This window comes from Notothenia rossii (assembly GCF_949606895.1).
Source record: "Notothenia rossii genome assembly, chromosome: 10".
In the NCBI taxonomy this organism is placed as follows: Eukaryota; Metazoa; Chordata; class Actinopteri; order Perciformes; family Nototheniidae; genus Notothenia; species Notothenia rossii.
The window spans coordinates 53,145,582-53,165,823 of record NC_136908.1 but is presented as its reverse complement, the minus strand read 5'-3'; the positions used below and the strand labels follow the sequence as shown (position 1 = coordinate 53,165,823).

Here is a 20,242-nt window from a genome sequence, read left to right as displayed (position 1 = left end):
TAGCACTGTACTATCAGCGTAGGCGTAATAATATAACTTTACTTTTACATAACGTATGAAATTCTGTGGAATCCTGCAAAATTAGACAAATACAGTGCGACACCACAGAGGCGTTTTAATCTCTGAGCCCGATCTATATGCAGTAATTTCATGACTATCCATAATTCAGATGCTGAAGGAGTGTAATGGATGTGTGGGTTGTAGCTGGAATAGGAGCATCAATATGTTCACATTTCAGACAATGGGGCCATTTTTTTTTTTTTTGATTATCATGATATTATTAATGTTGGTCCTTTCCCCATGTTCTGACAGTTACATTAAAAGCTATGTGACGAGTATACAAGGACACAATTAATTCAGCCTCATTTCACCTCAGGCTTCCAGGGTTTCATAAGCAAAGATAATATGATACTTTCCACAATTCTCCTTTGATAATATTCATATACAGCATACACGAAAAATGAATGCCAGTTGATAGACACTTCCTCTATTTACAGCAAAAAGCAAATCTTTGAGTGGACATTTGGAGCCCCATGGGGGTTGACCCTATTGGGCTTTTATCACACCTTGTACACCTCATACTAGAGTAATGCTGCTGGCATGAATACAACCTCTCCTTGAAAATGCATTTATATTTCATGTTTTTCATAATGATTGGAAGTGAAGAATTATTGACTCTATAAAAAAATGTAACAGATGAATAAATGAAAGCAGCAGTTTAACGAGAAGTTAATGTGGAATACCTTTGAGCTTCTAACGCATATGAAAAAGGACATTTAAGATAACACAGGAATCATACAACCTGCAGGAGAACATCTGTAATAACTGTGAGAAGCTGCGTCATAAGCTGTGGAGCATGTTTTTGTCAAGCATGCAGGATGGACTCATGTTGTGATGTCCTACTTGTTCCACTATATAATGCTTATCATGCATTTAAATCAGCTACAGTTAAATCAGGAGAGACCTAATTTTTTGATTTACAGAACATTTATTGACGAATGCGGCATATGATATAAATGTTTATAGTCTTTGGCGATTAGACCCCAATACCGATATTGTATATCTTAAGGGGGAAACGGGTGGTGATGCTGAAGATCTGGATTTGATGAGGAGATGGGAAGAAGAGGAGATGTGATGAGGTGTGGTCTTTGGATTAGCTCTCCTGGGCAATGGACATTATGACAGGAGGTAAATGGAGTAGAGGCGGGCCCAAAGTTTGACTGCAGCACAATGATTGGCTGCTGGAGATTGTGGTGAAATATAATTGGTTAAAAGAGAAGACCCATGATAAGATGATTATATGCAGCTGTGGAGTGACTGAATGTATAACCAGTCTTCCTGCTTGAACTTGAGGCATAAGGGGTTGTTTGAATATGTAGAATAATAAATGGATAAAGTAATTTGAGAAATAATTAGTTTATTTAAACTAGTATTTACAAAAATGGTTCAATATGAATCATCTCCAGTATGCATCTAAGGGCAGCCATTTAATTACATTCCGCTACATTTCACTACATGTTACTTTGTTACTTGTTAGACACTTTTATCCAAAGCGACTTACATTCTCAATACTGTGGGCAATCCCCACAGGAGCAATTTGGGATGAAGTGTGAAGTGTCTTGCCCAGGGACACAACGACATGTTGACATGTTTGAACCTGTGCTCCCCTGATCCCAACACCAACGCACTAGTCCACTGCGCCACACGCCTCATTTTCATACCTTTTTATATGACTGCCTCCAGACAGCTTTAAGATTAATATGAAACCAACACTTCAAGCTATAAGACCAATACTGTATGAGTAACCCTTTTAAGGAGTTCAAAGATCATTATCAAGGGTCATGAACATTATTTAGCGAGCTTATAATGATGAAGTGCTTGAGAGTAGAGCAGTAGGAGCTTAGGATAGAGACATTATGTTTCCTGTATGCTTTAGTTTAAGAGCCCTGTCAGCGAAAGTGGGGGAGGCAGAGAGAGGGGAGTGTGTGATTCAGTGATGTGAGAGTAAAGTGAGCTATCTAGTGAAGGAGTGAGTGTTCAGCCCACAATAAGATAGGGAGGAATGATAATGACTGATAAGCCAGGCTGTTGGGCATAATGTGGGACCATCGGAGGGAGGAAGGAGTTGGTGAGGTCAGATTGTCATTAAAATGTGCTATCTGGAAACTGACGCCAGTTTACATATTGTCTTGGATTCACAGTACAGTATAAACAGAACATTTATTATATGTTAACTCTCTCTTGAAAAAAATTGAATTGACAAACTCTCGCAGCTCTTAAGCCCAGTTATGTAGTTGAGGTGTTTGTGTGTTAGTGACATTTCCTCTGAAAGAGACAAGAGAAGGTCACATACTCAGTCTAGTGACAGCTTAGAATGAAGATCATTTGCAATAAGAAGCTAATGACGGCAGCTTAATGAAGTCAAAAGCAACACGACTGAGTTTCAGACACAGGGAGTATACAAGGACACAATTAATCCAGCCTCATTTCACCTCAGGCTTCCTTGCTGTAACCATAGCAGTCACCTCCCCCCCATCACACTTTACCCAGTCATATTGCTGGAGGGTGCACTGTTTGTCAAGTAACCTTCATTTCCCTAAAGTCCAAGTGACTTCACAAGGGCATAATATAAGAGATGAACAACTTTGTTTCAAGAACTTCTGAATTGTGTTGCCCTGGAAACCGCTGTGGTTCTTTTCATGTTGTTTCTTAGTTTTCCTGGCATGGCAGCCATGATCCAGGATGTGACATCAAGTCGTTGTTCTCGAGTGTCTGAGTGCAAACAATCTGCCCGCCAGCAGACAAACAGCCCTCCTTATCTGAAGCATGCGGTGATTCATCAGTACACCATGAAGCTATCGTCTGATGTGTTTTGGCCTCCAGTGGATGTAAATATTCCAAATGAACAGAGACGTCAGGACATGAACACATACATATTTGGGCAATCAGATGTATTTGATTTCAAGCTTAACTGAGCCTGCATCACAGACTCTCAGAATTTGTAATACTGTTCATCTTCAGCAGTTGCCTAAAATATAATACATTTGTCCATGAAAGAGATTCAGCACAATGCACATAGAGCGTTTCGTTCTGTAACGGAGGTGATCTCTGGGGCCATAGATCTCGGCCTCCGTTACGGATTGTGTAGCTTCGTTGGTGGCGAAATGGATGTAGTTTGTGCATCTGTCTGTGTTTTAGTTTGTCTGTCTCTGTTTGCTGGTTTTATTCTGAAAAGGGTTCCCCTTCCCCCATGTCCGTTACTGGTGATTGTGGCCACCTGGTGCCCTGTGTTGTCTCCTCCCCCCTCACCTGTGTCTTGTTGGTTTGATTAGTCTGTGGGTATTTAGGCTCTGTGTTTCCTGTTTGTGTGTGTGAGATCCTTGTGGCTGGTGACTGTGCTCATGGGAACAGCAAGATTGAGGCTGTGTCCTGTGCTCGAGTTTAATAAATGCCCACACCGGGTTATATTTTAGGATTTTCTGCCTCTGCCTCCTTGCTTGGTTGGGGCCGCTCAATTGTCAGCTTTACACGTGATATGTTTGTAAGAATGATGGACGAATCAAATAAGGTCAGTTGTCTGCGGCAGAGGAATATCACCGCAGATTCCAAAATGTTTGTGGTTTGTGGGATAAGAGGTAGCAGGTCAAGACGACAGAGACTTTGAAGACTTTACTCTCCTTAACGGCCCCAAAAGTTCCCAATGGCCTTCCCTAAACAAAGGGAAATGTCTGTTTTGTTCTGTATGTCCTGCCACCTTTACTAGCTGGTCGCCATGTTGCTTTGTCACAGTGGGGTTATCAGCCGCTGGGAACTAAAGGGCACTTGGAACACAGATCTTTTCTAAAGCTAAATGCGCTATCCGGCAACGTTAACCAAATTGAGAAATTATTTGTGTTGCCATCCCGTTATTTGGATCTGCAACAAAATGTAATGCGTTCGTTCTAACTTGCTATACACCCTTTCAACAAGTGTCATAAAAAGTTCATCCTATCCTTTTTCACTTATCCTGCTGACAAACAATTTTAAGTGACATAATGAAACTGATTAGAGCTGAGAGAGTGAACCAAACAGTGAAGTTAAAGGCTTTTAAACCAAAACAAAGAGCTGAAAGAATATCCAGGGAAAGGATGAGCATCACCTTTCACATGACCCAGTTATTTGATCCATTGTTAATTCAAATATGTTTATGAACGCAGATTTAATATGGAACATTGGACATTCCAAGAACTGAAATCAAAAAGTGATATTTCTCTTTTTCTGAGTCAAGCTTTTTTCTTTACTTGTTGCTTCATAATTTCCCCCTGTCCTTCTGAGGTATTCACATCATTGAAACACCACTCAGAACCATTTTGTCCTGTTTTCTTTCTTTGAAAGACCTTCAAATTAAATAAAGATGTTCATTGTTGCCGTTTCTTTTCAGAATCAGAGTCCATTATATTGCTAAATGGATTTTACCAATTTCTTTTGGTGTAGTGGTGCATAACATTTGAAAAAAATCAAAGCAAGTTTTGCAAAGGTCAAGAAACAGAGAAGGAAGACAAAATAAAAATATGAAAAACATATATATGTAGTCGTAGATTTGTGCAGAAATGTGCAAAAAGAAATGCACTTTAAGAAGTATACAAATAATATACAATAAAGTCTTTATCACAGAACCTATGCTTTGCTAGTCAAAATATATTTTAAAATAGAGAATTAAGGTGACAGGTCCTTCCATGCTAAATATAAAAGTCATCATTACTGTTTAGTGAGTCTACATATCTGTCTTTCTTTTACAAACATGCTAACCTATCTACATTCCCTTAACTCGGCTGCCAAAATGAAGGATATGAGGAAATGTCAGATGTTATCCTCTGACTGCCTTACATAACTCCTAAGCGTGTGTCCGGGATAATCCTCTTAGGGAGGAGAAGAGTTCCCCTGATAGAAAACAAAACACAGTTTGCCTCCTCTGTCCCCTGCTTTTAATAATCAAAATGGAGTTTGCACGAATGCCACCAGAGTAATTAATCTTTGCTGGAGGACAAGCCCCTGATCTCTAATCTATGATTATTTGTATGTTCAAAATGAGCAGATAGTGATAGATGTTGTTGTGTAAATGCATGTGTTTGGGATTTGCATTATGTTAGACACAGCTACAGATGTATTTGAAAGTGAAATTATAGAAGCAGTTTTATGCTTTCCCGTGGAGAAGCCCATGGAAATACATTATTGTGGAGGCAGTGCTGTGTTTCATCAAAATGTATGACTGAGGGGGATAACAAGCTGTTCTTCCTTTTGGCCAACTGCAGCACACAATCTGAATTGATATTAAAACATGTTTGATGGATGTTAAAGGATAATCTCCCCCTCCCTGAATTCACTCAATTTGCATTATGTATAAATTGGGAAAAGTATATTGTTGTTATTGTTATTATGTAATCATGAGAACCATGACAATAACTTAGTGTGACTGTACGGTGTGCTGAAGTGTAAGCACTCTGATCCCCTCTGGTGGTGTGAGAGAGATTTACATCAACAATGATGTTTACACAGAGGCTGATTTTAGCAACCCTCGAGGAGTTTACACTCAACTCAACTGCAAACCTCTGCTTGGTGGGTAACAGCTGATTACAGTGTTGTTAAAGTGTTTTCAAATATGTCAAAAGTATAGCAAATAAATAAAGGCCTAAGCCATTTCTCCCCAGTGTTGATATCACAAAGTGGCCAAGGCTTTGAATGTTTTATTTTGAAATGGAATTCCCAGAAGGTGCAATAATATGTATTATCATTATTTTAAAGGGCCGATTTCTGCCTTTGCAGACCATTTACATAAACAACTACTTATATAACACAATACAGGAAAGGAAAAACCCTAAAAAAAAGCATCATATGGCCCCTTTAGGTCTGCTTTTAGCTCAAATGTCATTTAAATAAATCTGCTCTGTATTCAAATGAAAGGTGGTTTTGCTTCTAACAGTAGAATCATTACATATTTTTTGCACAGGTATATCTTTTTAGGGAGGTTAAAAGTGTTGTACCATCTCAATTCGACACAAAGAAAGAGACAAAAGTCAAATGTATTTACAATAAATAATGTTTATTAATGCAGTTATGGATCTAAATTCAAATGGAAAGCATTTTCCATTCTAGCCAGCACTGCCACATATTTCATAGAAGAGATATCTAAGTAACTTTTATTGGTGGGATTGCTGGACCAACATTTATTATCCTTTTTCTTCTGCAAACCTGTTCAACTTCATTTAAACGTCAAAATGTTCAGCTCATCCACGACGTTATCAGAAATAATCGGTGAAGCATAATCGGTCAAAGCTTTTCTGGCATGTTGTGCAGAGTTAAATAAAAGGACTCAATGTTTTAAGTTAGTTGGGTTACATTTCTCTTTAAAGTTTCTCTTGAACTTATTCTCAGACTTTGCAAAGTTCAGTCCTCAAGTTGTAAACAAATGTGTCCTTGTTTAAACAATGAAACTATGAACGCAGACAGAATGACACCTAGTAAGACAGGCTTAGAAAATACATTTTAGAAGCAAAATAGCAAAAAAACAAGTAAACAAAGAACCAGGACTCGGGTTTCCTGACATATATATGTACCTGATTTACAGGTATGAAGGCATACAAAGGCTTTGACGCTTGGTCGTGCTTTAAGGAACGATTTGTTGGCCAAATGTGAGTGAAGAGAACATCAATGTATATTTGTATGTGGACATCTTTTTATTTGGAGAACTGTAAGCTAGCGTTATTTTAACCTAACCCTGCCACTCACTTAAAAAAGGTAGCTCCGAATTCAAATTCAGTGAATTTGTACAGTCAACGGGTGTAACTGCAGTTTAAAATATCTCACACACACACACACACACACACACACACACACACACACACACACACACACACACACACACACACACACACACACACACACACACACACACACACACACACACACACACACACACACACACACACACACACACACACACACACACACACACACACACACCCCTCAACTCCTTCTTCATACAATTTATAAGAAAACCTTTTATTGCTCGCACTATAACTATCATTCCAACTCTACATACTTCTTTAGCTGCCTCTTAATACATTTTGTTTAGCCATAAATGCAGTTCAGCTTCAAGCTCTTTATTATGCAATGCTACTCAGCACCCTAATACACATGAGGCAAATACATCTTCAGCTTTCAATCAACACACTTTAGCTACCGAGTACAGACTCATTTATTGTCAGTAGCTAGCCAGCAAGAACACCGCAATTTCTTCAGAAATTGCATTCTCAGTTTTTTATTGCACTAGCAGAGCAGATGGCCGGACATTTAAATATCTTTATTTACAATAAAGCAGTATGTGAACTCCTCAAACAAGGAGAAATGTAAACAGGGTTTGTCATTCAGTAAGCTGGGAAGAGTTTGTTCTCTTGTTTAAATCAAGAAACAGTTTAGTCTTGGAATCTACATTCAGGATCTGAAGACATACGCTGTAGCATAGTCCAACGTGGTAAAAACACACGGAAAAAACAAAAGTAGCAAAAAGAGGACATCCGTTATGTTTGAAGCCACAAGGCCCGCTCGATGCAGTTCATCTACTGTCCTCTTGGAGGTGCTGGTCTGACATGGCTTGAGGAAGGAATGAGGGTCCATTATCATGCAGGAAACCCAGCGCTCCTCCCCTTTCTCCACTGTGCAGTGAATATCAAACACCAGCTGATAACCTGGGAACAGGAAAAACAATATGGTAAGGCCTGTTAACACTGGAAAAACATAGAGCATTATATAAGTCAACAACTCTGAAAGGTTTAATATGAGTTTGTCGTTCCTTGGTTTTGGCCACAAATTGTGCCAACTATTCTTGCATGTTGGGTTATGTAAAATATATTTACCTTTAACCACTTGTGGACTGAGGCTGGAAAGAGTTCAAATTACATAAAAAACTCAACTTAACCAAATAACTTGTTATGAATCTTGTGAACGTTAGCTTAGCTACTTTCTACTTAGATTTGTATTATTGTATAGCACATACAGGATGAGATACATTGATTACTGAGGCTTAGGGGAGCAAGATTCAGGAAATATCACGATTAGATTCACAATCGATTCGCGATTCAAATCGATTCGTGATTCAAAATAGCTCAGGAGTCCGCCCTGTGAGTCATGAAGGGCGGACAGAGTGAAGAGGATTTCCTGGTGTGCTTCCTGGTTGCTGCATAAAGTCTAAGTGCCATGTTAGCGGTACATTACGGGGGCTCACGAGTCCGGCCTGTGAGGCATGAAGAGCGGACAGAGTGAAGAGGATTTCTTAGTGTGTTTCCCTGGATGCTGCCAGTCAAAGTGCCATGTTAGCGGGACATTACGGAGCTCACGTCATAGAAAAAATGGAAAACAGCATTGTGGCAAGAAAAAAAAATGTGAATCGATTCTTGGAATTTCTGAATCTAATCTGAATCGGCAGAGATAGAATCGCGATTCTATCTCTTATCTTTTTTTGTGCACCCCTAGCAGACATTACACTCAATTTCAGAATATCTTTTATCGAAATGTGGTCTTTTTAAAAGAATAGGTCCTTGACTAAACAACAGACGGTAAACAATAGTAGACTTTCTAGCCACCATCCCTTGACTTTCTCCGCTCGAATAGCTGCTCTGTTGAATAAGCTCCAACACAATGATTTGAAAAACTCTCTTCTGTAAAGTTTTAATCCATCCAGCTTACACAAATTAAATAGCCAATTATATAAGAGGGCTCTTAAATGTACATTATACATGACACTGATCTAACAGAGGCTAAAACTGTATTTCCCCGGAAAGCCTGGGCCAATCATACTTCTAAAGCGGTAGTGTACATATATTTTAATAGTTGAGCTGCTAACATTGGCCAGGCTTCCACACAGAGAAAACCCTACAGAGTCATGAATCGAGCTGAATAACGTCTTATAAACTGTTTTCTGATTCTCCAACTGTACCAGTTGTTTCGTTCAGGGCCATTCCTTGTGATGGGCCTGTTCTTTCTTCTTCTTCTTGTCGTTTTTCTCCTTCTGGAGTCTCTCCAACTCGGCCTCATACATCATCTCCTGGATCAAGTATTTCTCTCTACGCATTCTGTCGCGCAGGTCTTTGGGGAGGTCAGGGATCAGGTATGCAATCAGCGTCTTGATGGAAAACACCATATGCTGCAAAAACAGAGCACATCATTACCTAACCGTAGCCATAAGGCCAGAGCCATGTCTCCTTATAAAACAATTAATTAATGAAATACTAAAGTGATGAGGTGGGAAACACCAAACACAGGGAGTTTCGAATTTGAGACATTGACATTGATGATTAATAATAATGATATTATTAATATATTTTATTTATAGCACTTTTGATGGTACTTTAAAACGCTTAGTGAGTAGATGGGCACTCAATGGTGGAGACAGAAAGCTTAAAAGCATTGACAACAATATATGAAAGAATCCATTTCCAAAGTCAGACTGCCCTCTGTTATCATTAGTATCAGAAAAAGACGCTGACCTCAAATACAATGATGAATGCTAGGCGGGCAGCCAGGACGTGCCAGAACTGCAGAGTGTATGCGTACGGCTCAGCGGAGTCCGGAAGCTCTCTGTAGTCCCGATACCTGGTGGGTCCAACAGATGGGTTCAAAGGTCATCACAAAGTAGCACTAAATAAATCTAGTCATGTCAGTTATTCATTGGCCAGAGGAAAAATCTCTAAAGCTCAGCATGTCGACACAGCTTAATAAACAGAACAAGGCAAAACCAATTTGTATTTATTTTTATTAAGACTCAAAACCAGAATTATTGTATTGCGCTCTGTGCCAAAAAGTCAAGTTTCAGTATATATTTACATCAGTCCAAAATCAGCTGTTTTTTACTGCAAAGCTGCGCCCAATCTCGTAGGTAACACTATTGCAACAGCAAAAACATCTAACTCTTAAAAGGTAGAGACTTAAAAACTGAAACAAATGGTTGCATCCAATTCCTCTTAAAAATGTTCCCAACAAACATTTATTTTTTAGTGCAATAGAGACTTGTAAAATCTTACCTGCAATACTTCACAGCTTCTCCAAACAGTTCGGAGCCATTAGTCATGGACTGTGATTTCCCCTCGAAGTCAGACACCCGGAATATTGAGAGACTGGCGTTAACGTAACCCATCATACACCTGTAGCACATTAAGGAAGTCATTAAGAGGGCACTTTATCACTATATACTAATTCAAAAACTGTTATTTTAGAGTTGTATTCAATTACTTGTAGATGGTTTAAGTATAAATGATCTAACATTGTGATCTCAGTGTGTTCACAAGGATCAGTTTGGGGCCTTGTTTTTTATACAGTTCATTAATAACATTGTTTTGTCTCTCCATCCACGTTTATGCAGTCAACGCTATTTTGCATTGTTTTGCTGACACTGTACAACTTGCTAACCCTAACCCAACATAACATTTTCCTTTGGAGCTTTCCAAAATACACTTGTCAAACTATCAAAGAAGAGTATAAATATTTGTTTATAAGATTGTTGGTTGGTCCTTTCTGGTGTGATTAACACCTGTCCCTTGTTATCCATACATTAAACTTTTCAGACATTCACCACTAATTATAACATTTATTCTGGACTTATTTTTCCCTTCGATTTTGCAAGTCTACTCTGAACCTGGAAAGTCTGCCTATAGTTTCTATGAACCAAATATACGGAATTATGCTTAAGGCTTCATTAAAGTTTTGAATTGGATTTTAACCAAAACTTACATTACGTTTTAAATAATGGAAAGGGAATGACAGCATTAAGAGTCCATCTTTTAACTAACTAGTATTATACGAACCAAACAAATAAACAGTTAATTCCTCACTTACCCCTCCCCTGCTCGACCCTGACCAGCACACGGTCCGTACTTGTAGGCATAAACAAGGCGAGGGATGAAGTCTGAGGTAACAGCGATGACAAAGGCGTTGGTGATGACAGACAAGATACCAATGCCCTCCAGAATGCCATACCAGATTCCTACGACAAACGCATCATTAGACATGAAATTATAACTTCAAACCATTGAACTCATGAAGTCCAACTTCAAAAGATTTCTTGTAAATACAACATTGTGAATTCACCAATGTCTTTGGCTTGTGAGGGCAGAGGGCGCCGCCACTGTGTTACAAACTTGTAGGCGTCCAAACGGATCTCGATAACATTGTTGATCAGCGCTAAGAGAGGGGCCAGAGGAAAAGCTGCCACAAAGATGGTGGTGAAACCAAACTGTAGAACTGAAACAAACACAAAACCATGAGCCTCCAGGTTTCTAGTGCCTGCAGAGGTTAAACATACAGTAACTCACACGTTAGCAAACAATTGGGTATTTACACATTCAGCAGGTAGGAGCAACATCAGCATTCATTCAGAGTCGTGTTACTGGACACATAATGTATTTTCTATCCATCAATACTTGAGGGAAACATTTGGCTCTGTTAGCAGTTAATGCTCCAATTTGTCAACAAGCACTTGGAACAATGCGCTTATGTCCCATTTGGTCTGTCTGTAATTTGGTGTGGGGCAGGAAGTGTCATGGTAGCTCATAGCAGTGAGAATGAACATTTTTGAGCTTAGGAAAACTAAAAATATAAGCTGAAAGAAGATAAATTGCTGTAGAGAACACTCCAGTCGAGGGATAATTATTTGTGGGTTCGTCACTACGAGTTACCTGTACTGATAACCTCAGCTTCATAAATAGAGAGAGTTTGTGTCATCTACTGTACATGCAGTGTTGTAGTCAAGTCACCAATTCTCGAGTCCGAGTCACTCTCGAGTCCCCACTTTTCGAGTCCGAATAGCGGGGGCATGAGCGGGTTAATCCGGACTCGAGACAAAACATGTTTCAGTCCGAGTCCAAGTCTGAACTTCAATGTGCGAATCCGAGTCATTGTGCGCGAGAATTCACAAGTCCGAGTTTGAGTCCGAGTCCATCAGTGTGCGAATCCGAGTCTAGTCACGGCCAAAGTCCAGGACTCGAGTAATGCCTACATGAGTAAGGTGATTACTCTCTGTGAATAATGAAATGTATGCAACATACTCATTTCTAGATATTCATCAAAGAGTCCATATTCATTCATTGGCTGTAGGTTGTAATCCTTCTCCCACTGTGGAAAGCTGGCCTTGGCATTCTTCCCATGCTCTCTCCTCAGCCTCCGCCGTGTCCACCAGTTCTGGATCAGCCTGGAGAAACAACAACATACTTGTTATACGGGAAACAAATAGATCAAATTACAACAGCTTTTACTTAGGAAAACAATACAATGGCACTTTATCTGACCAATTTATCTTGGTGTTTATAGGTTCCTAAAAAGCACTCACGGGTAGCCGAGCTCCATGAAATTGTTCCAGGTCTGTTTCAGCACCATGATGATCCCCATTTGCATACAGAGGTCGATGAGACAGCCACTTGGATGGCACTACAGCAACATGATAAATAAATTGCACATGTTGGCGAAAAAGCTCTAAGATCTAAGAAAATAAAACAAGTATGAACTATTTTGGAAAAAACATTTTGCCTACACTCCCGGTATCACAGTTTGATTCACGGAACAGATCAAGTTTATCTAAAATGGTGTGTAAGCCACCTATTATGCAAAATCCACTTTTTATACAAAAATATGTGTCCCCTCTGTGTTAAGGGATGTGGAAAGTTTCAGGAAAAAAGGTTATCTCTCTTTGTTCCGATCTTTCTATATAAAAATCTGAAAATGATCTATTCAGATTTTTTACATTTAAAACTACAGATACAGAGGCATGCTACAATACATGTTCTGTTTGGTATTTCAAACCAAAAAATATCTGGGACCTAAAATATATTGTTAAAAAAGAGTATAATAGGGAACCTTTAAGGGTCTTTATGTAAATGTGCACTGTATACAACTAATGTCTCATATGGAATTGTAAGTGACTGGTTATTTAAAAACATTTTGCAGCTGTGAGACGCTTCTTCATTTACCTTTGAATTGCACTGTGAGAGATACTTTATGTGTTGTTTTAAAGCTTTATATTTTACAGAAGTTTAGAAGTCACCCATTCTATGATACTTGTTGGTATTTCCCTTTTCCCAGTTGACTTTAGCTGAGCGTCACAGTTCCCCTGAGTTGATTGGAGGTTATTCAGAACACCTGTTGGCTCCTAATGAAGAACTGAGAGCAGCTGGGTGCATTTCCCCTCTCAGCCTATCATAGTGTAGGGCGCCCCCTCGTTAGGGCATAAGAGAGCCAGAGGGTGTTTCTCAATGTCGAGTACACTTGCTTGGTAGCACATGTCTTCCGAGTCACTTGCTTCAGAAGCGAGGCAAGAATACTTCCTGGCATTTAGAAAACGAAGAGTGGAACAGGCGAGCAAGTGTGCAGGCGTGCGTCATATGAGAGCCTTACATTGTCCGCCACAGATTTGGGAAATTGTTCCGTGCGCAAAGCATTGTGGAGATTTTAAGACCGCGGAGTCTACACATGTGCAGCCCTGGTGCAGCCCAGAAATGTCTCGCTACGAAGTACGCCAGGCTCGGTAGAATTCCAAGTATGCTGGACATTGGAACAGTCCTTCGGCGTCACTCGATGACGTCAAGCCCGCCTTAACCTGCCATCAGGGCCTGGGGCTGATAGATTTTGTAGGCCCCCTATTTAAACAACAAATCAAAGTCATTTATAGCCTCGGCAGGCTCTGTGATCGCACTTCTCCACTCTGCTCTACGTGCTCCTGGTCCTCTCCTCCAAATGAGTGACGTATCGGGCCTCCCTCATGTACATTGGGGCAAAAAAGTATTTAGTCAGCCACCAATTGTGCAAGTTCTCCCACTTAAAAATATGAGAGAGGCCTGTAATTTTCATCCTTGGTATACCTCAACTATGAGAGACAAAATGAGAAAAAAAAAAATCAGAAAATCACATTGTCTGATTTTTAAAGAATTTATTTGCAAATTATGGTGTAAAATAAGTATTTGGTCACCTACAAACAAACAAGATTTCTGGCTCTCACAGACCTGTAACTTCTTCTTTAAGAGCCTCCTCTGTCCTCCACTTGTTAACTGTATTAATGGCACCTTTTTGAACTCGTTATCAGTATAAAAGACACCTGTCCACAACCTCAAACAGTCACACTCCAAACTCCACTATGGCCAAGACCAAAGAGCTGTCAAAGGACACCAGAAACAAAATTGTAGACCTGCACCAGGCTGGGAAGACTGAATCTGCAATAGGTAAGCTGCTTGGTGTGAAGAAATCAACTGTGGGAGCAATTATTAGAAAATGGAAGACATACAAGACCACTGATAATCTCCTTCGATCTGGGGCCCCACGCAAGATCTCACCCCGTGGGGTCAAAATGATCACAAGAACGGTGAGCAAAAATCCCAGAACCACACGGGGGGACCTAGTCAATGACCTGCAGAGAGCTGGGACCAAAGTAACAAAGGCTAGGCTACCATCAGTAACACACTACGCCACCAGGGACTCAAATCCTGCAGTGCCAGACGTGTCCCCCTGCTTAAGCCAGTACATGTCCAGGCCCGTCTGAAGTTTGCTAGAGAGTATTCAGATGATCCAGAAGAGGATTGGGAGAATGTCATATGGTCAGATGAAACCAAAATAGAACTTTTTGGTAAAACCCCAACTAGACGTGTTTGGAGGAGAAAGAATGCTGAGTTGCATCCAAAGAACACCATACCTACTGTGAAACATGGGGGTGGAAACATCATGCTTTGGGGCTGTTTTTCTGCAAAGGGACCAGGACGACTGATCCGTGTAAAGGAAAGAATGAATGGGGCCATGTATCGTGAGATTTTGAGGGACAACCTCCTTCCATCAGCAAGGGCATTGAAGATGAAACGTGTCTGGGTCTTTCAGCATGACAATGATCCCAAACACACCGCCCGGGCAACGAAGGAGTGGCTTCGCAAGAAGCATTTCAAGGTCCTGGAGTGGCCTAGCCAGTCTCCAGATCTCAACCCCATAGAAAATCTTTGGAGGGAGTTGAAAGTCCGTGTTGCCCAGCGACAGCCCCAAAACATCACTGCTCTAGATGAGATCTGCATGGAGGAATGGGCCAAAATACCAGCAACAGTGTGTGAAAACCTTGTGAAGACTTACAGAAAACGTTTGACCTCTGTCATTGCCAACAAAGGGTATATAACAAAGTATTGAGATGAACTTTTGTTATTGACCAAATACTTATTTTCCAACATAATTTGCAAATAAATTCTTTAAAAATCAGACAATGTGATTTTCTGGATTTTTTTTCTCATTCTGTCTCTCATAGTTGAGGTATACCTAGGATGAAAATTACAGGCCTCTCTCATCTTTTCAAGTGGGAGAACTTGCACAATTGGTGGCTGACTAAATACTTTTTTGCCCCACTGTATTTGTCCGGTTGCTGTTGGCTCCCTCACGTAGCAAGTCCTCGTCGTCCTCTCCATCTCCTCCAACAGATAATGTCCCTCCTGTCTGTTTTTCCTCTCCCGCTACTCCATCGCTATCAGAACCAGACGGCCTACTTGGCTCTGAGGCCCCGCGGCCGGCACCGCTGCCGCTCGGTACAGAACTCAGCTGTCCTTCCTCCTCATCCTGGCCTACAGGTTTAAAATAACCTGTAAGCTTCGACAAAACTCCTTTTCCCTCAACAATTTCCTTTTCCGAGCGCCACTCTCAAACTTTTTCTTCTCAAACTTTTTCTCCTAAACAACCTTCATCTGTCACTCAATCACTCGCAATTTGAATAAGTCACATGTGCAACGTATTCTCATTCTGATTGGCTTTTAAGTGGTGCCCACTGACTGTTACGGAGTCATCATTTTTGAGAAAAATCTCTGGAATCCATCGATCTGATTGATTAGCGGAGCAAATGATCAAAATACTACGGAGGGAAGATATTTTTGTTTGGATTACTGGTCTGGGGGAAGCTCACGAGTGTGTGTGTGTGTGTGTGTGTGTGTGTGTGTGTGTGTGTGTGTGTGTGTGTGTGTGTGTGTGTGTGTGTGTGTGTATATACACGTGTGTGTTTGTGTATTTTTGCGTTTGTGTGTATTGTGTTTGTTTCCCGGGGAAAACACTCACGAGAAACACCGGCTGTTGTTATGCCTGCTGTGACGTTAAATTACTCCGTTCTCCGCTTGTAATTAAGACGTTACAAGCTTCAAAGCTGTATTTATCATCTGAATTTGCCGAAACAAGTTTAATATTCTGAAAGCCAAGACTTTGTTTATTTTAAACCAGATGAAAACAAACTGTAACGGACCCTGCCGTGTTATCTATGATTACGATACGCCTTACATTCATCATTTCAGCGGAGGGAGGGGAACAGCAGAACGGCGAGGGAGAGCTGTCTTCTTCCCTTTACAAGCTTCAAAAATGTATTTATCGTGTGATTTGGGAAATAAAAGTTTCGTATTCTGAAAGCCAAGACTTTGTTTGTTTAACATTTAAAAAAAACATCCGAAATAAAAAACTTTTTTTATTTTATTTAATTTTTTTTATTGGCTCATGATAGGCCCCTGATCTCCGTAGGCCCCTGGGCATCAGGCCAGGTCAGCCCGTGCATTAAGGCGGCCCTGGATGACGTAGTATGCTTGAAATAGTGGCTCTGGAGCAGCTTTACTCGACATTGAGAAACTGAACTTTTTTTATTTAGAGTATTACTCAGATTTCTGAAACCTAGCTGGAGTGAATATCACAACTAGTAACTTCACACTGCAGGAAGTTAACTTCAGCAAAGCTGTCCAAGGGAGAAATCGAGTTTGTTTAACTAGAGCTGCTTTTTCACTTATTTTAGTGAAATAAAGAATTATCAATGTTTATGCAAGCCATCAAATTAGAACACCTTTTTATATTTCCCTGCAGCTTTTATCAACTTTGCAAATGTAAATAAAATCCAATTATCTAACTAAAATGAAATTCTAATTTAGAAATACTTAATATTCATAATGCGTTGCTCTTAGGCCTACTACTCTAAAGGATAACAAAGTGATTACTCACTTCTTCCAGTTTCCAGCGGTTGATGAGGCGTAGATATGCTCCAGGCCTGCCAGTAAATCTGTCAAGCCAGAAAAAATATATAACTTTAAAAATAAACTATTTATCTTTTCTTTCAAAGACATTTTACCCAAGACACCTGTTTTAAAATCCTTTGCTGGACTATTTATGTAGGGGTGTGCAGTGTTTAATGCCTAAGAAGCCTTCAGAACATCCAAGAGAACCGTTTACATTGTTTTAACACAGGGAAAGTGTTGTAGAGAATATGTAAGTTCTCCAGGACTTTCTCACCTTCCCAAGAAGAAGGCAATGTAGAAAGTTGAACTGTTGAGGTTGACGAACTGGAAAAGGAACATCTTGAGAGTGAAGCTGTTCTCCCACTCAGACTCTGTCCTTGGCTGTTCTGTGGAAAGAAAGCAGGAACAGTGAGATGAACCGATAACATACTTTGTTACATAACACATAAGCTGCAAGAACATACGATCTGCTGGGACAGTCAACTTACCTAAATTAGTGAGAAGAAGAGCAACTTTTTCATAGAGCTAGAGAGGGAGGAAGTTAAATAGTTGTTTTATTGACTAAAAACAGCCTATTAAAAGGTCTGTTATTATTCAACCCAGTCTCACGGCATTTCGTGTTATCACGAGATAAATGCAATCTATGGATTCGTGTTCACCAACACTATTCTCTCATTTGTTTCGTGTCACAAAGAATGATTTTAAAAGCAATGTATTTCTATTGGTAGTGTGTTTCGTGCCTGCACCACGTCTTTTTATCCGGTCGGGTCTGGAAGACTAGAAGCTGTGGGGTTCATAAAAACATTTTCTTACTCAAGCCATGATTATTGTTTTTATTTTAAATTGTATAATGTCTGACTTTTTTTGCCATCCGTGAGGAAAAGAAATGGGGCTCAGAATACTGAAATCTGTATTTTTAAAATCTTTTTTTCCTTGTTATTATTTGGCGCAGGCACGAAACATACTACCAATAGAAATACATTGCTTTTAAAATCGTTCTGCGTGACACGGAAAACATGGGAAAATCGTGTTGGTGGACACAAATCAATAGATTACATTTTGTGACTATAACACAAAATGCCGTGAGACTGGGTTGTATTATTATCAATGCCTTTTTATCATTTCACCTGTTCACTGATGACAGCAGACACTCACCACGTTGAGGAGCATTATCATGCAGAAGTTGATGCACACTGCCGTTCCCGTGGTCGCCACCTGAGAGTTGTTCCTTATGAGAGCCCAGCCGAAGGCGGCAAAGGTGCTCACGGTGATCACTCGGTAAATTACAATGCCAAACACAGCGGCAATCACCACCAGTATCTGTAACACAATGCAAAAGATTACCACATTGTATTTTAATGACGAAAGTATTTTGTTGTACAGATACAATTAGATTAAAGCGCTGTAGTAGGAATACAAATGTTAATTCCTTTATTAAGTGTCATGAAATACACGCACCAGCTGCTTGACATTTTTTTGCCCCAGAAACTCACCATGAAGAAGATCCCAGATGCCGAAACGATAAGTCGGCTATATTTGTCAGTGAAAGCTTGGTACGGTTCAGGCTTTCCAGATATAGGGTTCATCCTCTCCTTCTTGGAGTATTTGGCCTCAAACTGAGGGCGTATTTGATCCTGAAAGACAACGGACAAGACACATGTGAGCAAAAGATAGCAGGGAATGTAGAGGGCTTTAATCCACATAAGGCTATCATGTAAACAGTATTTCTGGCTAAAACCATCAGAATCTGTTTATAAACGCTGTCCTTTCTTCTGTTCTGTACAACCAGATTGAGAATCACTTTCACACCGCCAAACCGCAATCTTTTAAAGACTCTAAAGATCTTTCATTATTGAAGTGTTATAATGGTATGCTTTTTTTGAGTCATGAATTGATTTGAACTCCCTTGGGGCAGGCACTCAGTAAATATATTCCGTCAAACTAGTTTAGAGCCAGAGCTGCTGTGCAGGCAACAATATTCTCAGTGTCAAAGCCAAAGAGTATCAGGTTGGCTGAATTGAAGTACAAGGAAAAAACTCAATATAAATATAGATGGTAGCGAGTTTCATATTTGTAATGTCTTTCCTGCGTTCAGTAGTTAAAAAAGTAGCTACAGAAATACAATGTCCACATGAAGAACACAATCACCTCCTCTTCCTCCCAGTCAATAAGGTCCCAGTCATATGCAAGGACAGCTCTGCGCCTTTTCCAGAACTCTAAGAAGACCGTAGCTGAAACACATTAAGAAAACATATTCAGGGAATTCATGTGAACCGTACTGAACTCCTCATTGTATCTGATTTTACAACCTTTTACAAATCTGGTAACGTTCAGGGTCCATGATGTCTTTGCCGAGACACATTTCCAAGTTTCCTTGCATGAAGTAATTCTGGAGGATAAACCCTTAAACAAGTAGGCATCCTCCAGGATTTGGAGTACATGCAAGACATGCATATAGTTCTGTGAACTGTTGATGAGACGCCACATTATCTCTTCTTCTTGAAAGAGCAACATTTTTTTTAATAATCCATACCATATTCAATAACATGAGAATATTGAACATGTTATACATAAGTCCAATATTTATTTCCCTCTACATGCCCGTTTTTGGTCTCAAATACAGTCCTGAGGGAAACTAAGCTAATAGCAGCTAATTGCTCCACTTTGCTAACTGCTAACTGCTAAATGCTAACTGTGTCCGTCTGCAATATGGTGCTAAGCAGGTATTGTGCCACAAGTTTTTTTTTTAATGGAAATAAGGTTGGTGGAAATATTTAAGTAAATCAAACAATAAAAGTGCGGACTGCTAAACCAAAACATAGCTGAAAGACACTAAAATGCTTTGTAGAGCTGAGGGTAGTCAGGTGATAATTCCCTATGGGTTTGCCACTACAATGACCACTTTCACATTACACTGAGTTATCTGACTCATTTTCAATTCAAACATATTGATTAGTGCAGCTTTAACCTAGCAGGATAGCACCAACCTGGTCAAAATGTCAGTATATGTAACTACAATTTAACAACTGTGTTCAGCATTTCATGTTACATAAAATATTCTGTTGGAGGACGCTCCCAACAAAATGAAAAGGTAAAATCGGCACATGGAGCTTTGATGATGCATTACCCAACAGACAACCCCTAAAAAGAGAGAAAAGTCACTATCAGCTTAAAAAAGAAACATTTACAAAACAAAATTCTCAAAGAAAGGTGAAGGCATA

The 20,242-nt window shown here is 39.9% G+C and overlaps 1 protein-coding gene across 9 annotated transcripts in view; it reads right to left on the bottom strand.

Annotated features, from left to right (window-relative positions):
• Positions 1-6,058: 6,058 nt before the first annotated feature.
• LOC307021235 (anoctamin-4-like) overlaps positions 6,059-20,242 on the bottom strand; it is a 67,310-nt gene continuing 53,126 nt past the window's right edge. For 7 of the 9 annotated variants that reach the window (XM_079653168.1, XM_079653172.1, XM_079653173.1 and 4 more), the window contains 14 exons: positions 19,170-19,252; positions 18,515-18,655; positions 18,177-18,341; positions 17,510-17,546; positions 17,296-17,407; positions 17,008-17,065; positions 12,356-12,453; positions 12,075-12,229; positions 11,119-11,271; positions 10,867-11,014; positions 10,056-10,175; positions 9,522-9,627; positions 8,972-9,178; positions 6,059-7,724 (listed from right to left, as the gene is read on the bottom strand). In XM_079653168.1, coding sequence (XP_079509294.1) covers positions 8,984-9,178; positions 9,522-9,627; positions 10,056-10,175; positions 10,867-11,014; positions 11,119-11,271; positions 12,075-12,229; positions 12,356-12,453; positions 17,008-17,065; positions 17,296-17,407; positions 17,510-17,546; positions 18,177-18,341; positions 18,515-18,655; positions 19,170-19,252 — 1,571 coding nt within the window. In that variant the 3' untranslated portion in view covers positions 6,059-7,724; positions 8,972-8,983. The remainder of the gene's footprint in view (positions 7,725-8,971; positions 9,179-9,521; positions 9,628-10,055; positions 10,176-10,866; positions 11,015-11,118; positions 11,272-12,074; positions 12,230-12,355; positions 12,454-17,007; positions 17,066-17,295; positions 17,408-17,509; positions 17,547-18,176; positions 18,342-18,514; positions 18,656-19,169; positions 19,253-20,242) is intronic. The other 2 variants (XM_079653170.1, XM_079653169.1) reach the window with 2 other exon arrangements.